Source organism: Erpetoichthys calabaricus, chromosome 10 (assembly GCF_900747795.2).
Source record: "Erpetoichthys calabaricus chromosome 10, fErpCal1.3, whole genome shotgun sequence".
Lineage (NCBI taxonomy): Eukaryota > Metazoa > Chordata > Cladistia > Polypteriformes > Polypteridae > Erpetoichthys > Erpetoichthys calabaricus.
In genome coordinates, this window is record NC_041403.2 from 167791255 (window position 1) to 167811561 (window position 20307).

A 20307-nucleotide genomic window follows, 5' to 3' on the forward strand; every position below is an offset into this window, starting at 1 on the left:
GAGAATTGACAAAGCAATTTGGGACATATCACTAGTAGAGGAGTCCACAGATACCCACAGTCACTTATGCAGGGACAATTTAAAGTAGTCAATTCAGCCACCAAAAATATTTTTGTGATATGTTAGGGAACTCAAGTACACAAAGAAAGCAGACACATTTAGGGGGGATGCAAACTTAACAGATAGTGGCCAAGCAGAGAATATATATAAAAAAAACCACTACTTCCTGGATATCTAAGGAACCGCACCAATGTGCCATGCAAGTAGTGACTGCAGTCCACTGCATTTTCTGGCCTACTCATTTAGGTCAGCGATGTACTAAGACAGGGGTAGGCAACGTCGGTCCTGGAGTGCCACAGTATGTGCAGGTTTTTGTTCCAACCCAGTTCCTTAACGAGAACTCAATTATTGCTGATGAAGCACATATTGTTTAAGTGACATTTTAATGCTTCATTTTAGTGGTCTCGCTTGTTAAGGTTCTCCAACCTTAATTGCTTATTTCAATCTTAAACTGCTGCATTCAGTGTTTTAATTGCTCCTTATTAGCAATAAGATGTAAAAGACAAAGCAGCCAGCAGTTCTCCAGCTAGCTTTTTTCCCAATTACATATGTGTGTGTTCATCAGGCACGGTTTGATTTAATAAAACACAACAGAAAAATGTGACAGACTGAAAATGATCTGTTTTAGGCTTCAAATCATTTGGATGATATCCTCGGAAAGGAAAAAAATCTACGATATAAAAGCCTTACATTGCACAGACTAACAAGCCATAAAATTAAATAAGGTCTGAGATTGGCAATGATTGGTTTCTAATTAAGCAATTGGGTTGGAATGAAAACCTGTAGCCACTGCGGCTCACCAGGACCGACATTGCCTACCCCTGTTTTACATCTTATTGCTAATAAGGAGCAATTAAAACACTGAATGCAGCAGTTTAAGATTGAAATAAGCAATTAAGGTTGGAGAACCTTAACAAGCGAGACCACTAAAATGAAGCATTAAAATGTCACTTAAGCAATATGTGCTTCATCAGCAATAATTGAGTTCTCGTTAAGGAACTGGGTTGGAACAAAAACCTGCACATACTGTGGCACTCCAGGACCGACGTTGCCTGCCCCTGTACTAAGACACAAAATGTGTTTTTGACCAAACAACATGGGACATGAGAAGAACATGCAAACTCCACGAAGAGAGAATCCAGGACACAAACCCCAGTCTCCTTGTTGAAGGGCAGCACTGTGCTGCACAACTTGACATATTTCCTGCCATAAACTTTAGATCTTCAATTGATTCACCTTTATGGAAGTGTAAACATGGGAGGGAAGCTAGCCACACTCTGCAGATGGCCACTCAAACCTCCACACCTTTTCTCTCTAGCATGCATTTATTAAACAGCAAAATGCATGAAGCTGTAAGCCTTAATGATTGAGTCAGGAGTACAGAGACTGTCCAGTGTACAATTTCAGATAGCAACTGTGTGCCACCAGGTTTTTCGGTTTTTAAAAGACAGTTTTTTTTGGAGATTTAAGCACTTTCAAATTTGTCTCTAGGTTCTTAGGTTTAATTAGTTGTGCTGTGAATTACTTATTTATTCTCTTGTTGTAAGTCACAAAAACCTGAATGTTCAAGCAAATTATAGAAACGAAAAAACCCAATCTAAACCTGTTAAGTAGTTCTCTCATGAAAAGCGGACAGACAGACATACACGACTCGAACGGAGGCTGGCGCATGAGTGAGGACGGCCCAGACTGGCTCTCTACTCCTGAGGTCCTGCAGTCTCTCTCTTCAATTCGCGCTTATTAAATCACTGCCGTAAGTGAACTACAATACTTGGTGCGATGAGAGAAGTCTCAGAACCAAACAGAATGTTCAAGCAAATTATGATGGATCGACAGACAGATGAAAGGCACTACATTATAGATAAACAGATAATTATCTAAGTGTTATCTAAGAGAGAGAGAGAGAGAGAGAGATTTCAAGCTACTATGAAAGGCAAATAGTAAAAGCAAATTAATGATATTCATTTAAAAAATGAATGCATCATCAGATTGTACGCAGTTAATAAAAAAATGATTAGATAGCACTTAGATAATTATCTAATATTTTACATATATAGATTTCAAGCTACTATGAAATGAAAGGCAAATAAAAAGGAAAGTGATGATACTGACCAGGTTAAACTTTTATGTAAAGAGAAACAAATATCAACACAATGCACATTTTCCTTTACTCATTTTTTTTTTATTTGAGAGAAACCAAGTTTTCATCTTTGTGAAACTATGCAGAGTTTTGCTTAATTTTCAAAATAATTCACTTTTTAGCTTTGTCAAGCTACATCAACCACTTTGTAAAGAAAGCTTAGAAAATCCTAGTCCTGTACAATATAAATATTTTCCTTACATATTTCCTGATGTAGATTTTATAATTAGTTTAATATATGTACTTTCCTTTAATGTTTAAATTGATAAACCACATTGGCAGCTTCCCGAGAGAGCCTCATTTAAGGGCCAACCCAAAAAGGTCAAATTCAGGGTATAGAAAGGCTGTTACCTGAATGGTAAATATGATGCGTTGGATCCTGAAATCAGGGCTCTGTAAGCTTCTTCTGGGGTCTTTTTTAAGTAAATCACCTAAAATTGAGAAGGAAAATTAAGATTAGTCAAATTGTATATAATGTATACCTATACCAGTATTTTGTTTTTTGATTTTAGGAGATTGAGCTGGAACATACTGCAAACATCCTTACTCCATCTTAGAAGGCAATGAGCACCTAGCATCTGCCCAATTTCTTGAAATAACAACAACATTTATTTCTATAGCACATTTTCATACAAAAAGTAGCTCAAAGTGCTTTACATAATGAAGAAAAGAAAAATAAAAGACAAAATAAGAAATTAAAATAAGACAACATTAGTTAACATAGAAAGGAGTAAGGTCCGATGGCCAGGGTGGACAGAAAAAACAAAAAAAAAACTCCAGATGGCTGGAGAAAAAAATAAAATCTGTAGGGGTTCCAGGCCACGAGACCACCCAGTCCCCTCTGGGCATTCTACCTAACATAAATGAAATAGTCCTCTTTGTAGTTAGGGTTCTCACGGAGTCACTTGATGCCGATGGTCATACAGACTTCTGGCTTTTAATCCATCCATCATTGATGGAACATCATGGTGCTTTGGGTAGATGCGCCACCACCAAAAGGACACCGGAAAAGGAACAGAAGAGAGTAGGGAGTAATACCAAACTGAATTCTGATTTCAAAAGGTCACTTTATGAATAATCAGCCGGAAGATCAAGATCGAGAAACAGTGCACCCAGAAGGCATCACACAATGCTGCATTTGGAGTAAATAACTTCAAGCTCTCAGGATCACAGACTTTACAGCACAGCATTCTGTGAATCTTTCTGTGTGCAGTCTAATCCTGTGCCTAATGTGTGCCGAGGTGACTTCATTGGAACTCCAAAATGCACCAAGTCACACAGATCCCTGCCAAGACTACACCAAACAGCATGTGTGTACAGAGACCTAGGAGTTTGTGAAACAGAACATTTTATATTATTCCAATGGAAAAACGAATCAGTCTATTATGTTTTTCTAAAACTACGGCTTCTACCGTGTTAAAGAATGTTCTAGAAAGCACAGCATTTGGCAATTCTAAACAATACCAGTTTCCTACAATGTTATTAGCTAGACTTAAACAATTATGAGGACAGAAACAAAGCACATCTACTTAAGAAAAAGTCCAACAGAAATGAAATGCACACCCCAGGGTGTCATCTACACACAGACCATGATCAGTTAAAACCTCACATAATGGACAACACTCTTGACCTACATTTTACAAACAACTCGGCTGGAAAGCCCACTTCAATATGTGAGCATTCCAAAGCCAAGTCAATGTCACAGTTTTTCATGGCCATTTTTACAATCTTTTCACAAAAAAGAGATTTGCCTTTAAGGCAACACAAAATGCAGGAAGCAGCACATCAAAGAATGCTTTCTGAAGCACAGACAAGGGGCCTGCCATTGCTGGGCTCAGATCATCAAATATTTACAGCGGCAATACTGGATGCCTTTGCACAGGATTGTATTAAACTCTGCATGAATGAAAAAAGACAAATCCCAGAGCTTACTGTACAGAAAAAAAAATTGCCACCCCCTCAATTGCTCCTTACTTTCATTTAGCTGGCCATCTGCCCCCCTTCCTTCTGGAAAGCCAGTGGTCTCAGTAAACATAAAAGCCAAAGATCATTTGTTTGCCAGTTTATCAACCTCAAGGAAGCACTTGAGACAGAGAGAGGATGGAGTTTATTAAGGAGACCTGAACGAGTGACTACAGAACTGCATCAGCATAGATTTGGGTTTATACAAAAAGGTCAATTCAACTATAATAAAAGACCATTAAAACAGGCCCGGATAAATCTCCAACTGAAATGTCATATCTAACCAAAAAAGCTTATAAATGCAGTGTTTTAGCTATTGAGCCCTCACCATGACACAGATTATTTTCCCTAGGGTGGAACACACATTGATTTGGATTCTTTTTAGCCCTGCTGTCTCACAGATGCAGACCCCTACTGTACGTTCAGTTCTGCTCACGGTCTCTTTCTGTATGAGGCTTGCACATCCTCCATTTCTGCAGACTTTCTTATCCAGGTACCCCAATTTCCCTTCTACTATCTAAAGATATGCCAGTTAGATTAGCTGGCAGTTCTGAACTGGCATCACAATCAGTTGAATTTGATTCTTTACAGTACATGAACAGTTTATGTGACGTGCAGAGTTAATCACTGCCTTTGGCCTGCCACATTGCATTAAGTGGACCTGAGAATGTTTTGTTAAATTTACCATAAATCCAAATATTGAACATGAGGGTTACATCAGAAATTCTTCATATCACTTTGTAGCAGTGCAACAAAGAAAATAAATATTTATGTTCAGTGTAGAAATGTTTGTAGCTGCCCTTTTACAAGTATATTAATGTAAAGGCAGAAGAGGAAATGGGTTGGCAGCATTTTCCCGCTTTAGTGGCGAAACTCGGCTTGCCTCAAACTTCTGCTAAAGGTTGTTTAAATACTTCCAGGGTTGGAAACTGGCTCAAACTGTTGAACGGAAACCATGCTTTACTGGATGCCGTTTTTAAATCCAAACATCAGGAATTTACCCTTGTTTATCTCAAGCAGTCGGTAAGGTGGCCACCTGAATGCTCATCTTGGACAAGGCTCCCTCAGCTTGCAACAACTTCATGACACACACGGTGAGATCATTCTGTTTTTTCTTGGAGATTATCTGCCTTTCATTTTCAGACAGTTACAACCGCGTCAGTTAAAGACAGGTTAACGATGGCTTTACAATCAAAGCCACATTGCTTCTTACAATAATCGTTTAAAAAGTGAACCGTCTCTTGTGTATCAGTTGTGGACTTGGTCTTTGCGATTTATTCATTTTGGAAGACAGTTTGTTCTGTGCATTGCTTATCTCTTATGGTCTGTTAATTTCAATGCTCCTTTTTTAAATGTATATAATGTGACCATTATGGGGGTACCAGCAAGCCCTAAATTCCACACACAACAATGTGCAGACAGTCACAGGTTCAAATGAAGGTTCTTTTACTTGTGACAATACCTTCAACAGGTGTCCTCTTGCCTGGAGGAAAACCATCCACTATAGTATAACAATTCCTCTGTCATCCTCTCCTTCCACACCTCCCAGCAAGAATGGTCCTCTACCTTCCAAATCTGACCCTCCAGATGCAGGTGACGCGCCTTCTTTTATGCCCAGAACTGGGAGAACTTCCAGAACCACTACACAACACAATGGAAGCCCTACCAGACATCAGCCATGTAAGCCAACAGGAGCCGTCTATCAGGACTACATCTGCCAATAGGCTCTGCAGGTGTACCAATGAGGAGTTCCACCAGAAGGATTCCGTCATCCTGTTTAAAGGGAAAATATATGAACTGGGAAGCAGTCTTCCTTTGACCTTTCTTTATCATGACCTCTCGGCCAGAAAGGGTACAAACAACCATCCTTCCAGAATAGCTTCCCAGCGGGGATGTCAGCCAACCTGTGTGGTCTACAAATACATCTGTGTGCCATTTGGTATCCTTTAGTTCATTTAATATATTTCCCATACTTTCTATTTTCCAACCCGCTGAATCCGAACACAGGGTCACGGGGGGTCTGCTGGAGCCAATCCCAGCCAACACAGAGCGCAAGGCAGGAACCAATCCTGGGCAGGGCACCAACCCACTGCAGGACACACACACACCATGCACACACTAGGGCCAATTTAGAATCGCCAATCCACCTAACCTGCATGTTTTTGGATAGTGGGAGGAAACCGGAGCGCCTGGAGGAAACCCACGCAAACACGGGGAGAACATACAAACTCCATGCAGGGAAGACCCGGGAAGCGAACCCGGGTCTCCTAACTGCAAGGCAGCAGCGCTACCACTGTGCCACTGTGCCGCACCCATACTTTCTAATTTGTGTTAATAGTTTTTCGTTTTGGCAGGGATGGAGCGGGCTGCATAAAAAAAGGTACAAAACTGGCTAATCCCAAACATACAGTAGGCAAGATTCCAACTGAAATTGGACAGGACAATGACTCATTTACAATGTATGGGCAGATTACACACGTGACAAGGACAGTAGAAAATAAATTTAAATCGGCACAAAACAAAAACACACACAAAAAGCCCAGATCACCAATCTAAAATAAGTGATTAAGAACAAATCTGCAGTGTAATAAAGCAAAAAACTGCAATACAGAGATGGGGAAAACCACAACATCACATGCCCTAAAAGAACCCGCTACTGCTTTGATTCCAGCTGTGTTGGCAGGCAAGCCTCATATGCGCTGCAGCTGCTGCCACAGGCTCTCCAGGAGATGACAATAACTGCATCAATTTACTCAACCACCTTCACTTTCCTAGCTAGATCTACATGGACGTTTGTGCGATTGTCCATTAATGACACTTGCTCAGCTATTTACTTCCTCAATAGGTCAGTTTATTTGACTATACCTTCCCATTAAGTCTTGTAAAAATGTTAAAATGTTTCAATTAAAGTATTATGGAGTCATTTCAAGTTTTCAGGCAGAAGATAAACACAAAAAAAAACACCACAGAACAGAAATTATATATTCTCAGGTTGCTTCAAAGAGAAGAATGATGTACTACAAGTACACAAGACATTCACAAACAACGGTGGCATCATGGGGTTACTGCTGCAGATTTGATGCTGTCCTATCACATTTCAAAAAAGATGCCGTTGGAATGATTGGTCAGTCTAAACAGCCAATGGAGAATGTGAATAGAGCTGCAAGAGTATAAAAGACAGTGTCCCGTGGGACTGGCTTGTACATCCTTGCTAGGGTCCATTTCTACATGGCCCTTCTGACCTGAGGGATGAATGGCACTAGAAGGTGGAGGATTAGACAGATCATACACAGGATGTGTGCGTTCGCCAAAATTAAGGTTAATCTTTGCAAAGTGACCACAGCTTCTGCTAGCTAGCCAGATCTTGTTAGATGACAATAAAAAAAAAATCTATTTTATCCTATGATAAACAGAGATAACTGCTGTATAGTTTATATGTCACTCAAGGTAGGTGTCGTTCTTGTGGCGAAAGCTGCCAATACAATTGGTTAATAAATTACTGCATAAACTTTATTTTAATTATTCATTCCATTAACTTTTTGTAATTGCTTAAGATAACTATGAGTATATGAACGATGGATTTTCAATTTAAGAACTGGGGTCACGTCAAAATTCTAACTTCTAATTAGCATAATTGACGCCCTGTTAAGAATTAACTGTACAGTATTAAATGAACTGCTTAACATTAAATATAAAAAACAATTTCAATGAAATAACAAAAGACTGTCTACATTTTGCAGCATTTTATGGGTTTAATACAAGCGTATTTTGAATGCTAATACCGGTTATACTGCAAATTCCCCAACACCCATGAAGTTTTAACTAAATTTCATAAAACTAATATTCTAGCCTTTTGAATTAAGAGTTGTTAATATTGTCTTACTATTCGTAGAGTTAATGTCATTAAAATAATTTTAGCTTTTTCTCAACTTTGTGCAATTAACACTCAACTACCGTTTCATATTACAACTAGCAGGAGTACCCGCCGTTGCCCGGGAATCTATAACGGAGGAATTTCCCAAATGAAAGAAACCGAACATAGAAATCGAACCAACATTTTTCTGATCGACATTTTATTATAATGGGTAATATAAGTGGTCATTTTAGAGGCTTTGGATACAGTATATTTTTTGTGTTGTCATGGGGTTCAGAAACTGAACAAATTGTGAGGATTGCCCACTGTAGAACATGTTACGTCGAGTCGTCCGTGTGAAAAGCATGGATTTTCCAAATTGATGCTTTTAACTTGGAGTGATTGCACTTCATCCTTTGCAAAAAAAATTCACATAGCAAAACCCAAACAAATAAGAAATTGTAGCCTTTTGAAATCAAAGGGTAAATCATTCAGAATCAGCAGAATTCTTGCTATGAAAACATGTCGACATCTTGCGCAATGTTTGAGATGGCCCTGAAATAGACTTTTGTGGCATCGGAAGTGGACTTTTTAATGCCATGTCTTTTTTGGTGGCATGGGTATATTAGCGAAAAGCAGGACAATGATAATGTGTCTCATGGTAGTACATACTGAATAAGCATATTTACAATACATCGGAAAGCGAACAAATAGAACCAGTCAGTCAGAAAGACCAACACTGAAATCTTACTGTGAGTCGGAAAGCGAGCAAATAGCACCACAAATACGGAAAGCCAGTCATGTGCACTGGGTCGTTCACGTTTTACATCCATATGGCAGTTCCCCTTCACACGATAAAAGTAGTCGGCTTTCTAATACTTGGACACTTCAGCAATGTCTTGACAATTTAAAGAAACATTGGTAAAGAGGGATGCACAGAGACCAAATGTGCCGCTAGATGGCGCAGCCGTTAACGTCAGAATTCTTGATAAGAAAACATCTTGACGTAAAATTAAATGATACAACTTAAAAAGTATCAGTTTAAATGATGAATACAGAATATGAAAAACTGTACCCCCCCAAGTAACATCTCCATCCATTTTCCTATCCCACTTATCCAGTGCAGGGTCAAGGGCACTTGCAACCTTTCCCAGCAATCATTGGATATCAAACTGGAACACTACCTGGACTGGGCACCATTCCATCACAGGTTGAAGACACAGCCCATCCACCCATTTTCTGCCACTTACCCTGGTGCAGGTCGCCGGACAGCAGCCTAGACAATGATGCCCAGACATCCCTTTTCCTGACCAGCTCCTCTGGGGCAAAACGGAGGCGCTCCCAGGTAAGCCACCAAATATAACATCTCCAGCATGTCCTGGGCCTAACCAAAGCTCGCCTCCTGAAACAAGGAGGGACCAAGAAGGCATCCTAATCAGGTGCCAAACCACCTTTCAATGTGGAGGAGCAGTGGCTCTACTTAGAGTTCCTCACCCTATTCCTCAAGGCTGAGTGCAGACACCCTGCAAAGGAAATTCATTTCTGCCACTTGTATCCACCATCAAGTTCTTTTTAGTCACTACCCACAATTTGTGACCATAGAGGAGGGTAGGAACCCTTTATAATGGCAAAATATACATGAGTTTTGACCTCATAATGCAGTAATTACTATTGTCCAAAATGTCTCTCTCTCTCATGTTAATCATTTCTGACAATAACCAAGTCTGCCACGTAATTGCAATGCAAAAAAATGATGCTCGATAATCTAAAATGTAGAAGTAACATTTATTCCTCTTACGGCAGACAAGGACATTCTTCTAATCCTCCTCAGAGGCGAGGTTTAAAGCGTGGAAGGCCTGTCCCTCTTATGAAACCGGTTAGCCAATGCACTTCCTTCAACGTTGATGCAATCACCACTACATGAACGTTCCAGCCTGAAGATTTGATAGCTAAGCCTCTTACCGGTTATTAAACACTCCTCTAAAACTCCTGAAGGACAGGTGAAAAGAACCACATGTATCTGTGCAGCCAGTGTGATGCAGAATTAGAGACTCGACAACAGACTGGGCTTAAATGCTTGAGCATCACGGTGGTTTCAGGTTCTTCACAAATATGTAGTTGGTGGCTTGAGGCAAAAAAGGCAGAAACATAATATAGAACTTGTTTTCTTCATTCCCACAAATCTTTCTCCACAATGGGATTTTTTTTCCTGCCCTGCACCAAATGCTTGCTGGAGTAGGTTGCAGTTTCTTTGATACCCTACTCTGGAAAAGCAGGTTTAGAAAATGTATTGGTGACTAAACCTAACACACAGTTCATGCTGACAAAATTAATTTTTGGGTGTATTACTCTCCTTGCTGCCCCTTATATGGGCTCAACACCTCTACTAGCAACATAACTTAATGCTTTACCTGTGCAAATTCATCCTTACAAGTGGAAAGGCTCAGGTCAAGGCAAATTCCAGCAGGGCTTGTCAGATCAGTGAATTTGTACCTTAAGCAACAAAGTTTACAAAAGGCACCACACCTTTCAGACAATCCAGTGAGCTAAAACCTGCAGCTTTCAACACTCCCAAATCACTGCTGGTACTCTCTCTGCCATAAATGCAAACCCTCGTCAAGGGCAACAAATGATCATTTATAACAAAGTGTAACTGTACCCTTGCTTTTTTAAGCTCGCTCCTCTGATTTCATCAGCATTTATGTATTTGTTTGAGTAGAACTGTGTCATGTGTGTAAATATCATTTTCCAAGTGATTTGCAATAGCTTCACATTCCACACATACTAAGGATGGGTGGGGAAAATGCCAGATAGTGTTAAACCTCTGACTTTCAAGGCAACACTTTTAATTTTCCTTATATTCAGTTGGAACTGCAGTTGCCCACCACAGTCCTGTGCCACTGTATTGTAGCTCCAGATGTTTGGCCAAACTTCTTATTCTTTACTATGCCCTGAACAATTCTGGAACATTGTGTTTTTCCAAGAACACGAATTACACTCCCACATGTAGTTTCTAGTCTTATTAGCGTCTGACTTGAGGGCTAACTGTTGAATATGCCCAGGGAGAGATTTCTACTCTTTTTTTTTATAAAAAAGTAAAACTCAGAATTAGCAACAATGTGTAAAATTCCACCACGACTCCACCCAAAATAGGCCAGACAAGGCTGGTCTTCCATATTGTCAACTGGAATCTTTAAAGGGCACATTTAAGTAAATTCTCCTTTGCTCGTTAATTTTCTTATTAAAATTTACAAAACTTCTGCACAATAAAACATCGGCCTCTTTGACTAACAAGGACTTTGGCAAAGATATATAGCATAAATGAAGAAATTGTACTGACAGCCTGGTGACTTGGTATAGCGATGTGCTGAGCTAGTGTACGAGCGAGGAAAAAGGTGATTTAACACTGGAGACGAGAGCCAAGCAACGTAACTCAAGGGCTGAGAGACCCAGTTGGTCAACATCTGAAGGTGGGGGGCATTTTTTTTTTTTAAGCAGTTTTCTTTTGATCTTCATAAAAAGTAGAATAGATCCATAAGTAAACTATACTTTTTTCTGGATAACAGCTTGGTCTAAAACTGGGAACTTCCACTGGAGAGCATCACCTTGATTACCTTATTTTAAGTTTAATAGCTGTGCTTCTAGTCTAAGATGGGATCGACATAGACCTTGACATATTCAGAGTTAACGTTTGCAGTGCACCACTTAAGAATGTATTTTGCAATGTATGCAGTAATAAAATGTCATTCCAACAGATGGCGTGTCACAAACATCAGCACTGCTTTTACAAATCCCATACCAAAAAAGGTATATAACATTTAGGAGCTGGACAGACTCAAACATATGCAACACACAACCTTTCATTAAGGTGAATAATGTCTGAACAAACTTACCAAGAAAGCTTGGATAAACTGGAAGCTGTTGTGGAAAAGAGGATGATGGCAAAATTGGATGCCACCATGAAGAATCTCCTCCAGGTGACACCCTCTTAAAGCACTTTTAGCCACTGGCCCATTCCACCATAGTGTGCTAAGAAGCATCTCTGGGGGTCTTATGTTCATGGCTGTCAGGCATTTCAATGCTTCCACCCTATGCACTCGTTAAGTTTGTTTACTTAACAATTGGATTGATTTGACTAGCTGCTATCAGTTCTGGGAGTCTGTATTCTCTTGTTTCTGCTGCTGTATGCATCTGAATTTCCCCATGGGACTAAATTTTATCTAATCTAATTTGAATTTCCATAATCTGTTATTGGAAATCATGCAATGAATTTTTAATGGTCTTCAGTAAGATTACAGGTGGGAGGAGAAAAAAAAAAAAAAAGTACTCACAGCATAGGCACCAATTAGCACTGCAGCATTTGCCCTCTTCCGTTGATCAAAGCTGGTATAATGGACAATCCGTTTTCGGGACAATGTAAACGACTAAAAAGAAAGGGGAAAAAACAGTTAGAAAATGGTACAGAAGGAATGAAAGGTAGCCCACGCTTTGTTAATTAAACATCTTCAAATTTAACATCACCTGGCAAAAGAGAATTGTCCATGAATTTGGAAAAGTTTGGGCGAAATGTAGGCTTAATAAAAGGCTATAAAAATAAATAAATAAATAAATAATCATGGGGCCCAAAAACAGCCACTTGGAAAAAGCAAAACCACATCAAAAAGAACACATCACATGATGTAAATATGATGACGGCGCCAATTGACATGGAATGTGAACACACTTGTTAAAGGAATACTCCACCCAAAAGTGTTATTTTTTTTATTAATGTTACTTACCCTGTGTGGTTTGTAGCAATGACTAGTGATAAAAATGTTCAGTAAACTCCGCAACATGCACTAAAGTCAAATGGGAAGGAGAAACCGAACAGGTTTTCAGTGGATTATAATGGTGTAATGGCCTTTAAGTATCCCAGAAAGCCAGCCAATCATGCTGGACTGATTACTGGGGACAAAAATGTGACCCAAGTTGAGAGGCAGCAGTGTTAAACTCTGAGCCACTATGCTAACCCGAGGAAAAAAAAAAAAAATCACGCTATTGCAATGACTAACACCTACCCACAGAGGCTGTCATGCAAGGGATTAGTGTTAAATACTTGGAGTGGTGGTTTGAGGGGTTACGTGCTATTGAGATATTGCACTTCCCGATCTGTGCTACACAGTGAAGAGCTTAATAGTCTTAATCCAGCAGTGAAGACATGACGTATAATAAATCTATGCAGAAAATATTCATAATTCTCATTAAAGAGAACTAATTTATCCCTAAAACTAAAAATACTGCAAGCTTTATTTTTTTGCACAATCGCATTGCGGAGTACAAATCAGACTACAATATCAATCGGTTCGTAACATGATGCACATGTATATACGTCAAATTATTCCTGCATGCAGAAAGGAGAGCGGACTGCACCATGGAGTACACTTGTAGTAGTCATGTGTGAAAAGTTCTCTGCAGGCATGACACAAATCAGGCACCTAGTGAAGATCGGTAAGGGGTGGCATTAAAGTTTTCCTCGCCCATTACTACAAAACACAAAAGGCATGCAACATACAAGAATTAAAAAAAAAAAAAAAAATAATAAAATGTATATCACATTTGCTTGGAGTATTCCCTTAAACTGCACTTTGGCAATTCCATGGATGACAGCTTAAACCCCTCTGTTCCAGCTTTCCACAGTACTATGCCAATGTGGACAGTTCTATAAGATTCATAAATAGACCAAAAACCAATGCCTACCTCTTCTCAAAAAGAAAATATTTTCATGAGGTTACAACAGAAGCTGGTCACCAAGCATTTGCTCCTTCAACTCCACCTTAAGCTTTTTAACAACTGCTCAATGCACTGCTGTGACTTTGTACCCCTGTGTTTGATACTGGGTTAGTGGAATTTTCTAAAGTTATTAGAATTTCAAAATGTTTCATCCAGCAACCATACTATCTGCAACCAAACCATCAGGTCATCCACCTGAAGCGAAGCCTTTTCAGGCCCGGCCAGCACTTGGATGGGAGACCAACCAGTAAAAGCTTGGGTTGTTGTTGGAAGATGTGTTGGCGAGGGCAGCAGGTCTAAATGTGCACCCCAATGTCCAAGTGCAGTGATGGGGACACTGTACTGTAAAAATGGTGTCATCATTTGGATGAGATGTAAAACTGAGGGATCCCTGAGCATCCTTTGAAAAGAGCAGGGTGTATCCCGATGTCCAGGCTAAACTGCCCACCACAGCCTAGTCATTCAAGCGCCCTAATCATCTTCCATCTCTAATCATCTTTCTCTCTCTCACACCACTTCACCACCTAACAGCTGATGTGTGGGGAGCATATTGGTGCAAAAAATGGCTGCTATCACATCATCCAACCCTAGCCCTAGATTGTTTAAGGTCTAGAGTGGTACAGGAGAATGAGGTGGAAGTTTTGTGGAAGCCTGCTTACTCTACACAAAAGTGGCCACGGGTTTCCACCTTGTGAGTCATGCTGGCTTGTGACTCACCATTGTATTTATTTAATGAGAAAGTGTCACCTATGGTTTACAAAGTCTCTCGTGATGGGTCACCCCGGGCACCTCCAGTGATCAACATTGCTCTGCTAGGACTGTCGGCAGCAATTCTCTAAGGAGGAAGCGTTACTCCAACACCCCCCTTCCCCCTCGTCCTTATTGGATGGTCATCAAAGACAGCGTTTCAAAGACACTACGAAAGACAAGATTGGGTCGCAAGAAAAAAACAAGTTTAAGAAACACGGCTCTACACTGAGTGATCGGCATGAACAGAGAGCCACTGCCATTACTACTCCAGGGAGACAGATTTCCATCTCCATTATGAAACCACAAGAAAGCTAACAATCCTTTCAAAAATATTTAGACTTTTCTCAACTAGCCAACCAAGAGCGCAGCCTTTGAAGAAAGGCAACAAAACACCTGGATAAAAAGAGGGGTGTGGAAATTCTTTAGTCTCTACTACAAGTATCTTCTTAAAAACAATATGAAACAAAACAAAAATTGCAAAAAATTAAAAACGTACAAGGAAACATCTGTTCTGGTTAGCAATTGCCTTTAATTAAAAGCCATAAAGAAGTAAAACTAAAGGACTATTAAAAAAATTTTTTAATTTATGCCTCTTTCACATGAATTGAAAAATCTGATGATGTTAGTGTAATATTCTGCACAGTCCCACCCCAAGAACGATTTTGTTGCTTTTCTACCTTTTATAGACCCTCTATTAAAGCAAAGATCTCAGTGTGAGACAAAGCACACACACATTTCAATTTAAATGGGTACTTAACCGTATGTGAACTCATACCAGAGAGCAACGCTCCAAAAGGCATCTGTCCAGCTTGGAGGGATAATAAATAATGAGACCCTGAGCCAGCGCTCATTAAACAGGGATATTAAAACAATTATATCACAGCGATGTGCATTTTGCTTCAGATGAAAAAATATGAACATTTAAAACTTTAAATTGTCAGCTCAGCCCCAACCGCCTCCCCACCCATTACATTTCATTGCTTTTCAAGTAGAGGGTGCAAAAGGCGAGATGAAAACCCCAATTACACCCACAAAATGAGCATACTTAAGACTGAGCAAGCAGACAAAACAAACTGCACACATATTCCAGATATGCAGCACACCCCGTGAAACACGGCACAGGGACATTACTCCATAAAAACAAGGACATCACAGCCACCCCAATGCATCAGTAGCCAGCATGTTTAGGCTCACCTTAGTGGTGACGTACAAATTCTTCACAGAAATGTGTTTGCAGTACAGTATTAAAAAAGAAGAAGATAGCCAGGTCTTAAAAATAGCAGGTGAAACCATGCACTGCCGTCGATGGCGTGGACCTGTGGTTTTACATTTACACTCAAATGGTTCTTTTCCCCTAACATGATGAGCAGCAATTAAAACCTAGTTGCAAAGCACATGGGTATTGAGGGCAAGACACAACATTTTATATAACCAGGTCAGCTAAGGACAGTGAACACTTAACACCCAGCTAATACATATATAATTTGAGATTAATGCCAAGGTAGAAAAAACTAGCAGCTCTGGGGTAGTAGAGTCACAATCGGGGTGCTTCACCTGCCAGTCTTCCAATTGCAATGGCACCAAAAGCCACACAACTAAATGCTTTAATGAATCACTAACCTCATGTGCTGGCTAGCTGGGAGCTACACAGCCTTGACTCCGCAAAGGAACCCAGTCTTCTAGGTGCTGTTCATGGAGCAGTCACCCAAGCCACATCCACACTACTTTTTCATTATAAAATGCAGATATCAGCCTGTTTTTTTTTTTGGTCTTTCGCCCACATTACCTGGCATTTTTAATCCCCCCAAAAAAAAAAGATGACATTTGAAAATGCTATCCAGAGCAGTATACTTCTAAAAACGCTACCTCAGTGTTGCAATGTAGATGGATGAAAATGAACTCGAAAAACAAACTCTAATCAGGCTACAATTTGTTTGCGCTCATTACAAGGCCCATCTTGGACTGGATTCTACTCATTACAACGTCTCATTCCACGACGGGTCACCCTTTACTGATGAAAATCAATTTCAAATAGCGGACATTGAATAGTTGCTTTAAAATGGCTTTTTTCTGTATTGCTTACCAGTGTGCAACTAAATTGCGTTTTGTATAGTATGAAGACAGCACACATGTACAAAAGCCAATCGGCTTATTGGTCACTAAAGTTTTGCAAGAAAAACCCTGGCCGCACTGTGTTACTATACCTTTGAGGATTCTTCTGGGTGTGTGCGTCCTATTTAACACCCCAATAGGTTTGTCATATTTGTTTTTGGTTATTTACAGAGATTGTTTTTGAGAATGGAGGTGAAAACGAGAGTTTTCCTAACATAGAAGAGTGGATGTAGTCTTAAACGATGAGCTCAGTATTTTTCAAGTTGAATTTCTTCACCAACGTGGTATATATGCATTTGCCATATGAAATTGCGTCCTAAAGTTAAGCACTTTCTATAAAATATATATCTATTGTGAGATATGGCCGGCCATTCATCCCAGCCAATACCCCCAGGCCGCCAGATGGAGCCCTCCTTGCAGCATGGAGGTGCCCCGAATGCCAGCAGGGAATTATGGACAGTGGACTTTTAATGCACAGCCCTGCTGGATACCATTGGGGCCGCCAGGAGTCGCTGCAGGGAGGCCCAGGGACTGTTATTTGCCCTATAACCCGGAAGTGCGTCTTAGTCACCGCAACAGAGGGAATGACGTACTTCCAGGATAAAGAAGAAGAGTTTTTACCTGACCCAGAAGTGCTGGATAAATCACATGGACTGAGGGCTCAGAAGCACTTCCGGGTCGAGGACTATAAAGGACTGTGGGAGATCCCAGACAGATGAGCGGAGTTGGGAGGCAGGGTGACTAAGCATCTGGGAGTGGAGGATTGTGATTTGTTTATTGGATTTGTAATTATTGATTTATTGAAGAGTATAGTGGAGTGGTGGTGCATTGTGCACATTATTGTTCAAATAAATAATATTGGACTTTTATCTGGAGTCTGGCGTTCGATCCGAGGGTTCAAGGGAGCGATAGCGCCCCCTGTCACACTATCAAACCAGCCCACACTAGGACACTGAGGAAAAGCTTAAAAACATACTAAATATGTCAATTTTTCAAGCCAAGATAGTTAGAGTATTAATCTGTGCCTTGCGATTAAACACACACAAATCATAAAATAGATTATTCAAGTTATATTTGAACAAAGCAGCACCAATATTATGAGATTCTGCCATTTTAAATGTCCGGCAGCTGTACGTGATAGCTCACCGCTTCGTATTCTTGCACAACTACCTTACACCACCTTGTTCAGGCCGCTTTTTCCTCTCTAAAGACCAAATCAAAGTAAAACTGTTCGTGCTGCATGGTTAGTTTTGATTTGATTTACTTCTATATTTATACGAGGAAACTTAAGCAAATAGAAAATGGATCCTTACAACAAGAAAGAAAAAAAAAAAAAATACCAGAAATACAAGATAACATGAGCTTCATTTCCAGATCTCCTTTGTTGTTACAAACATGATTTGGAAACAAAGATGGCACAGATCAATACTCGGCAACCGTCCTTGCTTGAAAAGTGGACATATTTAATAGGTTTTAAAGCTTTTCCTCCATGCCCCAACCACTCCATTGCAAACCGCCAATGTGTGCTAAATTTTTAGAAAGTGTGAGTTTAGAACGCAGTTTTGTCTGGCATGCTTATACATCATGTCTGTGAAGACAGGACTTCAACTTGAAATACCAAACTTACCCATTAGTTTGGACCCAGCACAACTGGACAAAGCAAAAGGAAGACGCTGCTTGGCTCAAAAAGAAAGAGTGAAGCAAAATCAAAAAGCAAATCAGCAGCTTGACAGGACAGGCATGAAGCTTTTTATGCCTGTCAAGCATGTTATGGTCCTGATCTAGCTGAAGACGAAGGAGATATAAAATACCATGGGGTCATTTCTAAAGAAAATGACAATGAGGGAGAGAAAAAGGAGCACTAAAGGTACTGAGGGCGCACCATCTCTCTCAAGACAGATTTCAGTATCTTCAGAAGTAAAAAGGTTTGGCGTATCCAATAAAATACCTTGCCTTTTTAAGGGAATGTAGCCATTATTACTCAGTGGCTCATAAAGTGCAAGCGATGTACCAAACACTTCTCCCACACAACATCCGACTCTCAGGAACAGATGGGTTAGAAGCCATAAGGGCACACATTCAAATATCACTGTACCACTTTTCCTGCTTGTCCTCAAACTATAAAAAGATGTTCTGGGAATTGAGAATTAATCGTAAAATATGTTGGGATATAAAGGAGGCCAGCTTAAGCAGCAGTAATAAAAATGCCCCTGATAAAGGAGAGCTGCCCAAAAATTCATCTGGGCCACACCACACAACATTATCCATCAGCAGCTATGGCTTAGCATCACTGCATTGGAATGCTTTCAAGTCATTTAAAGTGCACAAGTAAGCCAGACATCTTTTAGGCAAAAAGGCAAGTGGACAGAGGAAACCAATCAGCCAGCATACATCTAAGAGGAGACTCGAGACAGACACTGACGTGGCAAGAGTGAAAACATTTCGGAAACCAAGAGATGGCAAGACAGCCATGCCACTTCTAAAAGCATACGACCCACGCAGACAAATTCACGACAAGCTTACGCTTGGCAGAACAAACACAAGCGGAGTGCATGGTTACTGTGTTTGCTTAGTTTCCGAGGGGGGCAGCGCAACTCAAAAGGCCAGGCAGGCAGGCAAAGAATGAGGGGGCGGGGCAATCCCCTGTGAAGCAACCCTGCTTAGCTTCATTTTGTTGCTGTTGCGACACTGTCTTTTAAACTTTTGCACCTGTCATGCTAGTCAAACTATACATAAGCACAAGTATATACACACACACACAGGACTGCATCAACCATAGCAACATCAAACAACGTCCGGCGCAAAACACAGGACAGAGACCAACCAAGATGCGTTCAGGAGTTACCTGCAGCGCTCTTACAAGAAAATCCGCCACTGAATCAAAGGATGTCTGTGTGGACATAAACACATAAGAGAACAATCTAGCACAGTCCCCTGAAGTAGAAAAACAGAATTTTTCAAAGAGAGGATTTTTTTTTTTTTTTAACCCCAAATACATCAAAACCTTTAACAAATGGCATTGAACTGAAGCTCCCAATCTGGAATGAGAAAAAAAATAAATAAGACCATACAATGCCAGTAGCTCCTAATCTGCTCAGTAGATTGTCACTGCTGAAAAAAATGTGAAGGGTGTTTTTGAAGCCAGTACACACATACACACTTAAAAGACTTGAATTTTAGTTTAAGGGAATCCTTCTAAAACTTGTCACCTCGGACATGGATTTTGCCTCGAGTCATCACATTTCTAAAACATACTTTGACACATTAAGATGGTTGCTAAAGCTTCAGGATCTTGAAAGCTAGGTCAATTTAATTTATCTCAAACAAAAATGTACTACAGCAATTCTTTAAGGTCATCACAAATGAATCAGTCCCTTACTACTCTACACTTAACACACGGCAGCAAGCAACTTAAAGTGTCACCACCAGGGCCTTCGAGATGGAAGCAATTATTGGGTTAACTCAAGACGGTTAAAAAATGTACCAATTCCAACTGACTAAATGTAAAATTGTAATATCACAAGTTGAAATTTCCAATTTCACATATACGGATTAGATTATTTTTTTCTTGACTTTTGATAAACACAGCTTCTAATTTGTAATTTTAGTCTTATGTTTAATGTTACTCAGTGTTTGCAAACTACAAAAATCCGTTAAGGCC

General features: G+C 40.1%; 1 protein-coding gene across 4 annotated transcripts in view; it reads right to left on the bottom strand.

The window, feature by feature from the left end:
- The window catches only part of cdc14ab (cell division cycle 14Ab), an 83036-nt gene that overhangs the window by 50054 nt on the left and 12675 nt on the right, over positions 1-20307 (bottom strand). For 2 of the 4 annotated variants that reach the window (XM_051933043.1, XM_051933041.1), the window contains exons 4-6: positions 19492-19536; positions 12347-12439; positions 2552-2631 (exon numbers count right to left, since the gene is read on the bottom strand). In XM_051933043.1, coding sequence (XP_051789003.1) covers positions 2552-2631; positions 12347-12439; positions 19492-19536 — 218 coding nt within the window. The remainder of the gene's footprint in view (positions 1-2551; positions 2632-12346; positions 12440-19491; positions 19537-20307) is intronic. The other 2 variants (XM_051933044.1, XM_051933042.1) reach the window with 1 other exon arrangement.